This window comes from Caloenas nicobarica, chromosome 17, assembly GCF_036013445.1.
Source record: "Caloenas nicobarica isolate bCalNic1 chromosome 17, bCalNic1.hap1, whole genome shotgun sequence".
In the NCBI taxonomy this organism is placed as follows: domain Eukaryota; kingdom Metazoa; phylum Chordata; class Aves; order Columbiformes; family Columbidae; genus Caloenas; species Caloenas nicobarica.
In genome coordinates, this window is record NC_088261.1 from 3,475,848 (window position 1) to 3,489,323 (window position 13,476).

At 54.1% G+C, this 13,476-nt stretch overlaps 1 protein-coding gene across 2 annotated transcripts; it reads right to left on the reverse strand.

Annotated features, from left to right (window-relative positions):
- Positions 1–724: 724 nt before the first annotated feature.
- On the reverse strand, positions 725–13,268 carry NLE1 (notchless homolog 1). Of its 2 annotated transcripts, XM_065647262.1 has the most exons (12): positions 12,857–13,268; positions 12,564–12,781; positions 12,393–12,472; positions 12,018–12,094; positions 10,698–10,795; positions 9,277–9,469; positions 8,709–8,844; positions 8,298–8,344; positions 7,943–8,145; positions 6,863–7,022; positions 6,699–6,769; positions 725–6,223 (listed from the first exon to the last, which is right to left on the reverse strand). In XM_065647262.1, exons 1-12 carry the CDS (start codon positions 12,995–12,997, stop codon positions 6,211–6,213), a joined length of 1,437 nt encoding a protein of 478 aa, XP_065503334.1. In that variant the 5' UTR covers positions 12,998–13,268; the 3' UTR covers positions 725–6,210. The 2 variants fall into 2 exon arrangements, with proteins under 2 accessions (XP_065503334.1, XP_065503335.1); XM_065647263.1 differs by lacking the exons at positions 725–6,223; positions 6,699–6,769 and adding an exon at positions 7,453–7,556 and having other exon boundaries at positions 6,962–7,022.
- Positions 13,269–13,476: the final 208 nt, after the last annotated feature.

Below are 13,476 nucleotides of genomic sequence, written 5' to 3' on the forward strand. Positions count from 1 at the left end.
TCCCTCCGGCCCCGCCGCCCCCCGCGTCCCTCCGGCCCCGGCGCCCCCGCACCCCGCCACGGCTGCTGGGGTCGGTCCTCTGCCTCCCCTCAGGGAGGACAGTGACCCAAGGCCCGGGGGACCCCCCGGCCACTCCCCGTCCTCAGCCCAGCACCGAGCAGAGAGGCCAAACTCGAGCTGAGCCCCACCACGCCTGGCTGTTGCACTTCATGCTTGTTCTATTTCGCTTTAGGTGTTTTCTCGGCCACCTCAGGCCCGCCTGGCAGCCAGGACGAAGCTGAGGGCACCAGGAGCGCGGGCCGGGGCTCCAGCGAGGGCCGGGGCAGCGACAGTGCTCACCATTAAAGAGCAAGATGCTACCTCAGACCCAATACAAGGAATTTAATGGAGACACAAGGGAGGAACGAGCACGCTAGATGCTGTAAGCCAAAGACACTTCAAGTTGCTCGGTGTCTCTATGAGAACCACCTCTTTAATTTACAGCCTCTGCCCCCCAGCACTTTTAGATGAGCCTGGGGCTGCTGAAAGCGACAAACACACACTAAAAACCAAACCACCAGCCACCACACACCAGTCACATGGAGCCTTTGAGCTTCCCCTCCAGATCTATATAATGACACTCCTTGCCTTTGCTTTCCGTTCCCCGCTGCTCCCTTCCCCTTCCTCTCCGTTTGCATTCTCCATCCCACCACCTCCCCATCCCAGTTTCACCTGCACAAGCTGTTTCAGGTTCCCCAGTATCCCCAGCACCACTAGATCAAAATAAAGACTGAGCAGAGTTACAGAGAGTCCTCTCCCTGCCCTTCACTTATGTCCCCTTGCTTTCTGACATTCAAAAGCAAGCACTACTGGAGCTGCCTGCTGTCTCAAAACCTCCATAGCCAGAGTTCTCCAAAGACAACACACCTGGGTAAAAAAAAAATTCATCAGCACTTACGTGAATATTGACAGCTTTATAAAGGATGTTGTAAGCTCTAGACATGATATGGAGGCATCAGAAGAATCCTAAGACATCTATTTTGTGCCAAAGAGAACCAAAGGGCTTTAAACCCCCTCAGGACCAACTCCTCCCTTTATTTTCTGAAGTTCTGAGCTCCCATCCAAAATCCGTCCATGGCACTAACCTAGCAAACGAAACAGAGAAAGCAAAGCTAACAAAGTAATTTCTGCAGATCAGAACAGCCCCATGGAAGGAATAAATGATATGTAAAAATATTCCAAGTTAATAATAAATTAATGTGTTGGTAGTAACACAGACACTTTCTAGTGTGCGTTCACAGTGCCCATTTAAAATCAGAAAAAAGCCCACAAGTCTCAATGTGTTAAATATTCTGATTCGGAAAATAATTTCCCTGAGAATTGGCTGTTTATTGTCATCCACCAATTCCCACATTCAGTATTAATCCTCTGAGCATCAGCATGTATCCTCACCCCAAAGTCAATGTCACAAGCTGCATTTTAAGAAAGCTAAAAAAACAAAATCCAGCAAGATGCCTTTTGAACAGAGAAAGCCACTTCAGGAATTTCTAAGCCACCCATTCTGCATTACACTTCAAAAACGAGACACATTTTACTTCAGTCGAGACACATCTGACGTCCTTTTGTCCCCATAAGGGGGCTGGAGCCCTCGAGCAGGTTTGTTTCAGCACAGCAAGGACAAAACAGGCAGGAGCGGCGGGGAGGTTTGACCAGAATAACTAAATATGTTGCTGTCGTGCTGGGATTTGAACAGGATCTGAAGGGCCGAAGTCTGAAAAACCACTTGGTGAAGGGCTGTGGGATTTGCATGCGAGTCACTCGTTTGAGCTGGGTCCTTCATTAGTCTCTGGGAAGGTTTTTAATTGTCAATATTTCCAGCACTTGAGGGCTACAATAAACCTGGTTACGAACAGCACCTTCACTTGCTTCTGCTGCAGAAAGAAGTGCAAGACAAAGCAGACTGTATTTGCCCGCCTTTTCCAAAGGGAGCCTTGTTACTGGAGATGTTGGGAGAATGATGCAGGATAAACCTGCGGGACCTGTGCTGCTCCCCCCTCATCCGAGGAACACACAGATACTCGAGGAATACACACAGATATTCGACATTTAGCACCAGCGCTGCAGCACTCGCAGGGATGCACTGACAATAAAACACTCAGCATGCTCAGAAAGCACCGCCGGCCAGCAGGCACCAGTACCGTGCCTGACCAACCACGGTGATCCTGCAAAAGCACAGGGTGAAAGCACCGAATTTATTTATTTTTAACATCGTACTGTGCAAGAGCTGCAGCCCACTGGCAGAGACCACCAGCCCACAGCTCAGCAAGGACTACGGGGCCAGGGAGGAGAAAACACAGAGTAACAGCACTGGAGGTGGATTTGTGGCTCACTCCCAGCTGCACTACATTGGTTCAGTCAAATTAGTCCCTCAGATGTGAGTCGGGACTCATGTTCACAAGCACCATAGATCTGGGAGGGAATTAGCACCTTCCAGGTGTACAGAAGTTCACTTTTCATCTGGTAGCGGCTCCCCAGAACACAGACAACACTGTTCTGAGTTTCCACCACACCTTTCATCCTCAAAAGTGCTAATGGTCTTCACAGGAAGACTTTTCCCAACACACCACTGAAATCCAGCCTTTCCTGAGGTAGAAACATCACCTGAACAGTGCCTGGGCTGACCCAAAGAAAAACAGAAAGACTGCTTTTCCTCATGTCCACGCAAAAACAGTGAATGAAGATTATTTTCTTCCTGTTCGCCAAAAGTTTTTTTTCTTATATCTCTCCCCGGGCTATAAACATGCACACAGAAGTTAAATTACTGACCTGGGGAAAACAATCAAGAGACCAGTTGAGTTGACCAGAACATGAGCATGTGGCTCCAAGGACCCATGGAGCACAACACATATGCTACTTGCCCAGCGATCCTGCATGGATAAGCAGAACACACAGCTCTGAAAATAATTTTCAGAAGGATGCTAAGGCCTGACTTAGGTCTAAATCTACCCGAAAGGCTGGAGTCTGGCACCGTCCCACTCACCTGAGTGCTATCGCACAGCCCAGTTTGCTCTAGGTGATCTGACCATTTTCTTCTCCCCTCCCTCCATCATACCCAAGAATTTATGAGCCAGGTAAACCTTTCTCAGAGGACTGGCACCCTTCCTAGTCCTTATCCTCACTGTCCTCCCATTGGGGATTCGTAACAAAATTCATGGTTGCATCAGCTGAGCCATCACAGCTTTTAAAGGAGAAAGTGTCAAGAGGGATCTGTGGGACAGCTTTCAGATATGCTTAAAATTATTCTTATATTACCAGTGAAAAATAATGCCCTTATGGTAGGCATACCTGTGCGGTATGCTTAACGAATTTGTGTGAAACTGGATTGAAACACAGCAGCAGACACGGATATTCTCATCACATGGCATGGGAAAAGTTCAGGTGTTTCAGTAGGTTTCTTGGAAGGTTAGTGATGTGCTTCCCAGAAAAGCAATCAGCAAGCTCCAGCCTGCCTTCTAGATTTGTCCTTTAACAAAAAGCAATGTCTTCCCCACTAAAAACACCATCAGCCCAAATCTGCAACCGCAGTTCTAAAAATTAGCTAATTAAAGCTCACGTCACCACCACCAGGAGAGCGAGGGAGGTCACACGCTCGCTTTGCCTCCTGCCGAAAAGGATCCAGCCCCAAAGAGAAGGGCAGAAGCTGCTCCCTGGTCCAGGGGAGCACGCAGGAGGCTGCAGAGCGACGCCCGGGAAACGCCGCACTCGAATCAAACTGGGAGGAGAGTTACGGGATTGCTTGGGAATCGAGCTGGAACGGGGCCAGCGCTTGGTATGCATGCAGGCTGGTACTGTATGAAGGATAAAAATAGTAGCAGCTGCTTAGATAGGGAAAATACGATTTGGTCTACGTGCAAACCCATCACACAGCACGGTTCAAAATCTGCCCACGATCAGGTCACAGAAAGATTAAGGCTGAGATGGCTTATTTTGGTGTAAACTTACTTGCAAGGCCTTCTCTTTCTTCAAAAGGTCATGCTTTGCTTTGGAAAAGTTTTCTGCTCCTGCGTTAGGAAGGTGGGGGTTAATCAGGCTCTGCTTGGTGCTTAATGCTACAGAGGCAGGGTCGGAAGGGATGGCAGGAGCACAGCAACCACTTTGGTTTGGAAATCAGTGGGCAAGGAAATGGTCTTGAGGTGTACAGACACATGCACACGGCCAAGCCAGTCCTCCCCGGCAGGATCGCTTGCCCCAGACCTGATACATCCCCACTTCTAACACAAAACACACAGTGGATTAACAGGGCGCAGTGACCCCAGGCAGCGCTTTGGGAGAGGAATCAGGGAGCGATGCTGCTTCCCTCAGAAAGAGCCACAATTACCAGGAGCTGCAGGAACTGCTGCTTTCAGCAACTCAAACCCAGGGACAGAGCTGAACTCCCACACGTGCATGGTGTCCTTTAGCACAAGCAACCCCAAAAAACTTGCAAAACGGTCAGACTTCTCGGCCGTTACCAGAGATCCAGATCTGCACTTGTGTTCCTCTCCTTCCCAAGGGCACAGCAGCCTGGGGAGGCAGAATTATCAGTTATGGTTTTAAACCACCCTGTCCCACAACATTTGCCTTAGCAAATTACGAAAGGTTTTGTTTATGCAGATGGATGCAACGTGGCCTTGACTGTCAGCAAGAACCAGCTGGAGGAAGCACATGCACGAAAGCGCAGGTACAGGATATTGAGCTCTTTCCAAAACATCCCATGAAGATGGAGCCTGCTGAGCTGGCTGGCAAAGACACTAACAAGAGGAACCACAATTTCTTCTCAGTCACATTAAAGATTTAACTCTTTGTTCCAGTCTCTTGCTCACCTGAACACTTGCAGACAATCAAATGGCCATTACTGTGCTATCCCCTCATAATTCTCCAAAGCAATCATGCCAGCAGGAATAAAGTCCTAAAATCCACCTTCTGTAGCTGGGAAGCATCTGATACCCAAACTCCTATTCTGAGTTGTAGTAATCACGGAGTAGCAACTGCAGTATGAGGGTTACAGAGAATATTTTGGCCTTCACGCTGGATTGCTGCAACTAAATCTGACAATATAATTCCTATGCCTTATTCATCACATCTTGATTCTCACTGTTTTCCAACCATCCTGGAAATAAACACTGAATCCAGGTCTATTTGCCTCATGATTGCTGAAAGCCTGAATTGACTTACAAAAAGGCTCATACGCAAGTGTACAAATATATAACAGACTGTGAATCCCTCTCACCCACTGGGCAAGTAAATGCATTTGAGAAATTCCAGAAGGAGCCAACTCTGCGCAATGGAAGTTTTGCCATGTAGCGTGACCGTCCCAGCCCTGCTGTCAGCACGTATCCAGGGCAAGGGACAAACACCACCCAAAATGCCTGCTCCCTTTTTCTCCTGCCCCCTTCCTCCCTCCCAAGCCAGCAGTGGATGAGAAACAAGCACTCTCTCCCCTGTTCAGAGGCACAAGCACCTCATTCCCCCATTTCCAAGAGCCACTGAGACCTGAAAACTCAGCACAGCCCTACCAGCCGTTTGAAGTCCATGCCTGTTGCACCCTGAATGGATAGGTAAATGAGTTACCTGCCGTGGATGCGGAAGAGCACTAACAGGTAACACTCAGCACAGTCCACAGGGAAACAGGCTGAGGGGAAAGGCAAAACCTCACTGGAATAACGAGAAGCCCCAAGAAGTTATTCTCAGCAGATCTTTGTTCCAGTCATGCAGCCGAGCACAACCCTGCAATGTAATCATGTGCTGAATTTTCCCCTTCCTCTCGCTCTCTCTGAAAGTCACGTAAGGACACCCTTTCTGTTACCACTAAAAGCCTCTTCTCTGCAGGATTCTTCACTCAGCAAGAAGGGGCAGGAGCCGTCCCCACCCTTCACTCGCCCCTTTCAAGGCAGCAGGCTGCCGTGAGGCTGAAATTCCAATAAAAAAGCCAGCTGAGATGGAGGCAGATGAGATAACCCTCCTGTAATGTTCAGAGGAAACCATCCTGCAAAGCACAGCTCTTAATAAGGACTAGAATTAAAATTTCCTTAAATAAATATAAGGAAAGAGTCCATGAGGGAGAGCAGCCAACAGGAACAGGGAGCTGTGCTCCGGTCGGCCTCCGTCGTCCATCACCTCGCAGATCTCCCGGGCAGATTGCGATGAGGACAGGCAGCTTAGGACAGGACCAGCAGCTTCGTGTCGCTGCTTCTATCGACGCCATCTGCAAACAGAAAGAGCTGCTGTGGTCCAGCACCAGCAATGCCACGTGGTACCGTATGAGAGCAGCACAGTGGGGGCCTGGGCACCAGGTTCCTTCATCAGCCAAGGTCAAGTGACAACCAGCTCAAGGGAATTTGTCTTGTCTGTGTAACTGGGAGATGGAGGAAGGTGAGAACGGGTCTGACCGACTGGTGCAACTGCTCCTTCCCCTCTCCAGGAGCCAAAGTATCTGAGTCAAATTTCACCCCTGACTACTCAGCTGGAGGGACTCTGCTTTCTAGTCATCTCCCAGGGGACAGCAGCAGCTCCTGCCTCGAGGGAGGTCAGGTCTCCGGGATGGAATTCGGCCCAGCACTGTGCTCTCTCCAAGGAAAGATCATGCCCTAACCATGTAGGTCTCTGCAAAGACACTGCAGCTCTGAAGGACACGCGGAGTAGCTGCAACATCCTCTATGGACAGAAAACAGGTTACTTACATCCGCAAACACTTATCCTTTCCTCCACTTGCCACCCGCTGTCCGTCAGGGCTCCAATCTGTTGCATACACCTACTTGGGGAAAGACTCAGTTATTTCTGCCTTCATGGCAGGAAGAGTCATTTCTGCCTCTCCCAGACACCTCAGCTCGACCAGACACCTCACCTCGTCTGCGTGGCCGGGGAGATCGACGGCCAGTTTCTTTGTCTTGGCATCCCAGACCTTCAGCGTGCTGTCACTGCTCCCGCTCACCAGCAAGCGGCTGTCGGCTGACCAGGCGATCTGATACACAGCCGAGACGTGTCCTCTCAGCGACGTCAGGTACCTGGTGCAGAGATGTGAAGCAGCTGTCAGAGGAGCAGGCAGCTGGGTTTGTTCCAAACCTGCCTTTTTCCCAGTCTTCACGCTTCTTCTCCAGCCATGAGCCAGCAGGCAGTGTCACGAGACGCCCAGCAAACCCCAAGCCAGCACACACAAGGCACTCAACTGCTATAGCATCCATAGGCAGCTCAGTCTGTCTAAAACCCCTCCCAGATGGGCTCAGAGCCTTCTAGAGGATGGCTCTTCATCCCAGCTCCTCTGCCAAGAAACCCTCATCCAGCAGGCAACACCACAGCCCTGCTGTGCAGATGTGTCCTTCTCCTCTCTGGCTGAGCAGACTGGATTTTGAAGGACCTTTAAAATTACTAACATGAAACCCAACCTCATCAGTAGAAGGCAGAACAAGGGCAGGACTGCTGCCCCAGCAAGCTCACCAGCACTCCAGCAGAAAGCTAAAAGCTGGGCTACAGGAGCATCCAAACACCGACAGCGCCACTTGTAACCGCGGGACTTCGCATTGTCCAGAACAAGCTGTTCTCTGGCACAGGAACCGTTTAAACTGGGTCAGTCGACACATGTCTTCAGGAGATCGGTCGAGTGGAACGTCCCATCCCGCCACAGCTGGGCCTGCCCCGGAGCACCGGCCCCGCAGCACGTGCCACACGGTGCCAGGCAGCGCGGTGGCCGGGTGACCATGGGGCTGCACACAGCTGGGCAAGCACAGACCCCGTCACACAAGAGGAGCCAGACAAGGGCCTTCCCAAGGGCAGAGAGGCAGCAGAATTTGCATGAGTTCAGGCTACAGAGGTGCTGGACACACCGGGGAGCTGCTGACAATGACACTGGGGCCCATTTCTGCATAACCTCTGCATTACATGCAGACCCCCCACGAGCACCACCTTGTAACTGAACAAACCAACTCACTTCCCTGTCCTGCCATCCCAGAGCTTTATGGACTTGTCAAAGGAAGCACTGGCGATTATCCGGGTGTCTGGCGAGAAGAGGACTTGGTTAATCAATGCCTGGTGGCCTGTCATTCTCTCTAGTGGCTTCTTGTCTTCTGCTGGCCTCCAAAGAAACAGCGTGAAATCATCTGACCCCGAGACGAGCCTTTCTGGTTCCTGGCCCTGAGAAAGGGATGAAAGAGCCCAAGTCTTGCACAAGCCACGTGTGGAGAGCTTGGAAGCACATCAACGTTGGGGTCAACGGCCAACCGTGCGCATTTACTGCTCCCAGCAGTTACTGCGTTAGAAACCACGGAAGGACAAAAGGGACTTACCCTGACTTGGTCATACCTCTGCTGTGCCTTGTCCTTCAGTTCTGCCACTGAGAGAGGGAAAGGGAGAGGAGAAGGAAGAGAGATTTGAAATTCTTAGGTCAAAGGAAACTTTATAACCCTGTGGTGCCCATTCCAATCCTGGCTCTGTGGGCCAAGCAGATGTGTTTGTGACTGCTCACCCGTTTTCCTCTTTGTCACAGGGAGGAAAAGCCCTTGAAAACAGGGTGGCCTTCCCATCCCCCAGACTGGTCAACCCTGTGCATGGCTGCCAGCATGACCGACACCAGCACAGGACCTGCTCCCAGCTCTCAGGATCATTTTGGCTCACGGCAGCATTAAGAAGAGACATCAGGTCCCCTCGCTCTCCTCTCCACCGCCCCTCCCAGCCCACAACACGGATGCTGCACTCACGGGAGCCGCTCAGATCCTGCGGGTTGATGGTGGCCTCGGCAGGTTCAAAGGCACCGGTGCGGAGGACGTAGTCGGTGCTCAGGGCCATGGTGTTCACCCAGTGAGCGTGGCCCTGCAGAGTGCGGCAGAGGACGCCCTGGAAACAAAACCACCCGCTTAGAGAGGGACGGGGAGGACAGGGTCAGACTGTGCAGGATCCACCAGACCCATCGCACTGCAGGGACCAGCCCTGAACTTCCCAAACCCTGCAGCAAGGCTTAGCAGGGAAGAAACGATGCTGTTGAGCTTCAGAGACCAGTTTCCTGCAGGGCCTTGCAGGGAACTCACCAGAACAGGTCGTTCCAGGGGCATTTTCAGCTTTTAACCCCATTTTAAGCTTTTAGGGATGAAAACATTGCAGAAAAGCTAACCCTTCCAAACAGCACTAAGCAACAGGCTCTGCAGGGTCAAGAGGACACAGCACCTCCATCTTCGAGGGCACAATCTGTGCCAGGAGGAGCAGACAAAGCTACAACACAGTGTGTCCAGCGCCCTTCGCAGCAGCCCCGGAGCTTCCCGCCACACTTACGTCCTGGCTCCTCCAGACTTTGATGGTCCTGTCCTGGGAGGAGGAGTAGATCAAGCCGTCACCCCCCCACTTCACACACGTCACCGACTGCGTGTGGCTCGTGAGGATTTTGTCACACCTGCCCATCAGTGTGTCCCAGATGCGGATGCTGCCGTCCTTGGAGGCACTCGCCAGGTAGCGGCACTCTGGGTTTCTGGGCAAAAAGATCAAATCCATTTGCACAGCGCACACAGCTTCTCCAAGCAGCTCTTCCCATCAGCCCCCGAGGGTTCGAGGGCCCAGAAATCAATAAAAAACAACTTTCTCTTTTGGCCTAAGATCATAGAGAGGCCGGGCAGCAGCAGAGCGCCAACCTACAGAGAACAAGATCCCACAAGGCTGGGGAGAGGCAGACAGAGCTTCCCACCAAGCCAACTCTGGGGCTGCAGGCTGGAGGCATCAATCCGGGGTAAACCTGGCACCCGAACCCTTGGCAATGACCTTGTTTCCGCAGGAGGCAGCTTCAACCCACTGGCTACTGAGGGGACCACAAACTGGCACCTTCCCTGGGCACTGGCTGGGGAGCACCCCGGGGAGACACAGCCCTCTGTCCTTTCAACAACATCTTTATCACTCAACATGGTTTTAACATCAAAGAAAGTTGTCCCTGGCACCGGCCGCAGTGAGGAAGAGCTCGGCCCCTCCTGTCGTGCACGAACCAAGCAGGGAGCGCAGCTGGCTGGAGACAGACAAGTGGAGCCCTGGGGGGGTCATCCTCTCCTCTCCATTTCCTCATCCTCCTTTGCAATCAGTTTTTGCTAATTCAGTTAATTGCTTGCAAACAGCTGGAGTTTCCTACTGGCAAATTCAATTTGCAAGGCTCTGTTCTGAGGGGGCGTTTCTTTCGGTTATTTATTTATTTCTATAATGTCTTGGATTATTGGCTACAACTGACCCCCTTCACCCACCCCTTCCAGGCAGAGCTTGAGCTGATCGAAGGGATAAGGGGATTGCACCGTTAATCAGCCCTCACAATAAATAAACAGGATGACAGAGGCAACCAGGATGCAGGGGGGCAGCGCTCTGCAGAGCCTGAGCACACGCAAGCAGTTTTCCTACTCCCAGCTCAGCACGCTGGGGAGGAGCATCTCAAATCTTTGTCCAGCACCATGAAAACATTATTTTCCATAGGCAGGTATGTCTTTTATACAGCGGAAAAGCAGCACAGCCGGGCAGCGACTTCCCCAGCACCCTCACAGAGACCATGAGCAGCAGCTGCCTCCGAGCCGGGCGCGTTTTTCCCAGCCCATTTTGGGAGCTGTTGTCCTGCCCGCACCCCTTCTCTCGTAACGGGAGAAACACAAACGGGAGCCGTGCCCTCCAGGTCAGGCTGCTCTTTTCCGTACAAGTGCAGGGAAGGTCTGGGCTGGCCCCTCACTTACATGTGGAGTGGTTCCCAGCACAGATACGTGATCCATTTGGAGTGGCCGGCGAGCACCCGGCCAATCTGATTGCCGGTGGCCGGGTCCCAGAGAAATATCTGTCCAGGAGAGAAGCAAGAGGGTCGCGTCAGGCCACACGCATCATGTGAATCCCAGGGACACGCGGGCTCCATTTAGAAAGCATAAGTGTCCTTGGGGTTGCATTTACATTGGCAGGGAGCGGGAAGGGAGGGGGGCAGATGCCTTTCCAGATCCCGGCAGCAATCAGCTGACATCTCAAAGCATGAGACCTGATCGCCCTCCTCTCTGCCTAAAACGCTGGTGCTACAAAAATATCTGCCTCAACTCAAAACCAATCCAGGTCCCCAAAAAGCCAGCCTGAGCCTTTGATGCTCTGTGCCAGAGCGTTAGTGAATGTTTGCAGAGCGCGATGAAAACCAGAGCGCGCTAAATGCTACTTATTATTGGATTCTGTGGGTGGGACACATGCTGGTTTTCTCTTGTTTTTTCTCTCTCTACATAAATGTTCATCCAAAGAGCCAAGTCATTAGTCATCTCTTCCTTAAGAACCTGGGAGAAACAGGGAAACGGAGGACAAGCAGCTCCCTGGGTTAGATGTAAGCCAGAACAGCACCAAACCAGGGCAGAACCACCCCGGCCTGGCCCGTTTCCTTGGGGTTGGGATCGCAGCGGCCGGACGGAGCGGCTGCTCAGAAACCGAGTGCAGGACTGCAGCGCTCGGCAGCTCCGGGGCCACTCGCGTTGCTCCCAAACTGTTCAAAAGCCAGAGCGAGTGCCTGCCCGTCTGCAGCTCAGCAAGGCGCTGACTCACTTTGAATTGCCCACGAGTGCTCCCGCTTCCCCAGGCATTTCTGTGCACACCTTATCGCACACATTTTGCCCCAGAGCTGGGGCAGGGCCCCCTTTACATTCCTGTAAGAGGGAATTTGGCTGTGTCTGAGCGGGAGCTCTGCAAACAGGCTGCCGCTGCACGTCTGGGTCACACAAACCGCAGCCCTGGCTTGGCCGGGCGGTACCCCTTCTCGCTCCAGACACCTCCCTCGTGACGGAGCCATCTGCCAAGGACCACGTCCAAAGCCTGGACTCTTTCCTGCACGGAGGGAAAAGCATCTGCCACGAGACAGCAGGGCTCAGCAGCGAGAGGTCGACAAAGGTGACAAAGCCGGAGCCCTGCCCGGCACAGAGTTCAGACACTGCTGCAACACATCCATGTGCAGAGCTCCTCTGGGGAACAGGAGCCCTGCTCAGAACAACTGGGTACACCCCTCACGTCCCAGAAAAGATTTTGCCAAGCGGTACCTGGCTGTTCTTGCAGCCCGAGGCCAGCTTCTTGCCGTCGGGCGACCAGGAGATGCTGAGCACCCAGTGCCGGTGACCTGGCAGAGAGAGCACGAGTGGGAGTGAGTGGAGACCTGTGACTGTCTGTCCCCAGCGTCCTGGCGTTGCAGCCACCCCGAGGCAGGACCGGAGGTGGGGGGAACCCTCTGTGCTCCTCCTGGCCAGACCTTCTTCCTCTGCTTTGTTAGTCAAATAGAGCTACTCTCCTCCTGAGCCACGGGCGCTGCGTGGCTCAGGCAGCACCCAGGCTCTGCTCTGTTTGTCCCCACGAGCAGGCAGAGGGTCCACGAGGGAAGGGTGTCAGGAGTTGCCCTCCCGGGACACCCCCACACTCACCTTTGGCCGTGAACTGCGGTGTCTCCGTGCTGAGGTCCCAGAAGCGCACGGTGGTGTCTCCAGAGCCGCTCGCCAGGTACCTGGGAGGGGAGGAATTTCCCAGCTCAGCGTGATGTCCCCAGCGGCTGCCGCCTCACCCTGAGCCCCCCACCCGCAGCCGGACCCTCGTACTTTCCCGTGGGGCTGAAGGCCACCGAGATGACGGCCTCGGTGTGTCCCTCCAGGGAGCTGGTGCAGCGGGTCACCGCCCGCACCCTGAACACCGCCTGCGGCTGGTAGATGATGTCCAGGACCTTCTCCGTCTCCACGCTCTGCCCCGCCAGGGTCTTCTCCAGCGACACCACGATCTCGGCATCGCGGACGAAGAAGGCCAGAGGCACCGGTTCATCCTGCGGGAGAGAGGGTGGGTGCCATAGCGAGGGGCAGCCCCGCGCTGGGCTCCGGGGGTGCTGGGGGGGTCTCACCTTCTGCAGGAGCGCGTTGCAGACCAGCTGCAGCTTGTCCGGGGTGATGGTGACCGGGACGTCGAAGGGGGAGCCCAGGGACTCCCCCGCTTCGTCCCGGAACTGGATCAGGAGCCGCTGCACGTCCTCGTCCGGCGACATGCTCTGCGGGACAGCGGGCTCAGCACCGAGAATCCCCGCGGGGAGGCGGGATAGCCCCACGGCACCCCGCCCGGGCAACGGCACCCGCGGCGGCGAGGAGGAGTCGCTACGGGGGAACGCGGCGTGGACTCCGTGGAGGGGAGAAACTCCTTAAAGGGACCGGGGGGCAGGAGAAGCCCAACCGGGGAACCCGGGGCGGGGCAGGAGGCCTCGGTTCCCCAGCACCCCCGCTCCGGCTCCCCGCGGCCCCGCTGCCGGCCCCGCTCGCCGCGCCCACGTGTCCCCGCGCCCACGTGCGCCGGAAGCGGCGCCTCCCGGCGGGCGGCCCTGCGCGCGCCGCTGCTGCCCCCTGGCGGCCGGCGGTGGGAACAGCGCCCAAGCCCAGGGCCGCGGGTTCGAGGCCGCTCCGGGGCAATTTCCATAGCGACCAGAGAGGTGCTTTTTATCGAGCTTCTACAATAGCAGCAAAACCAGGAAAA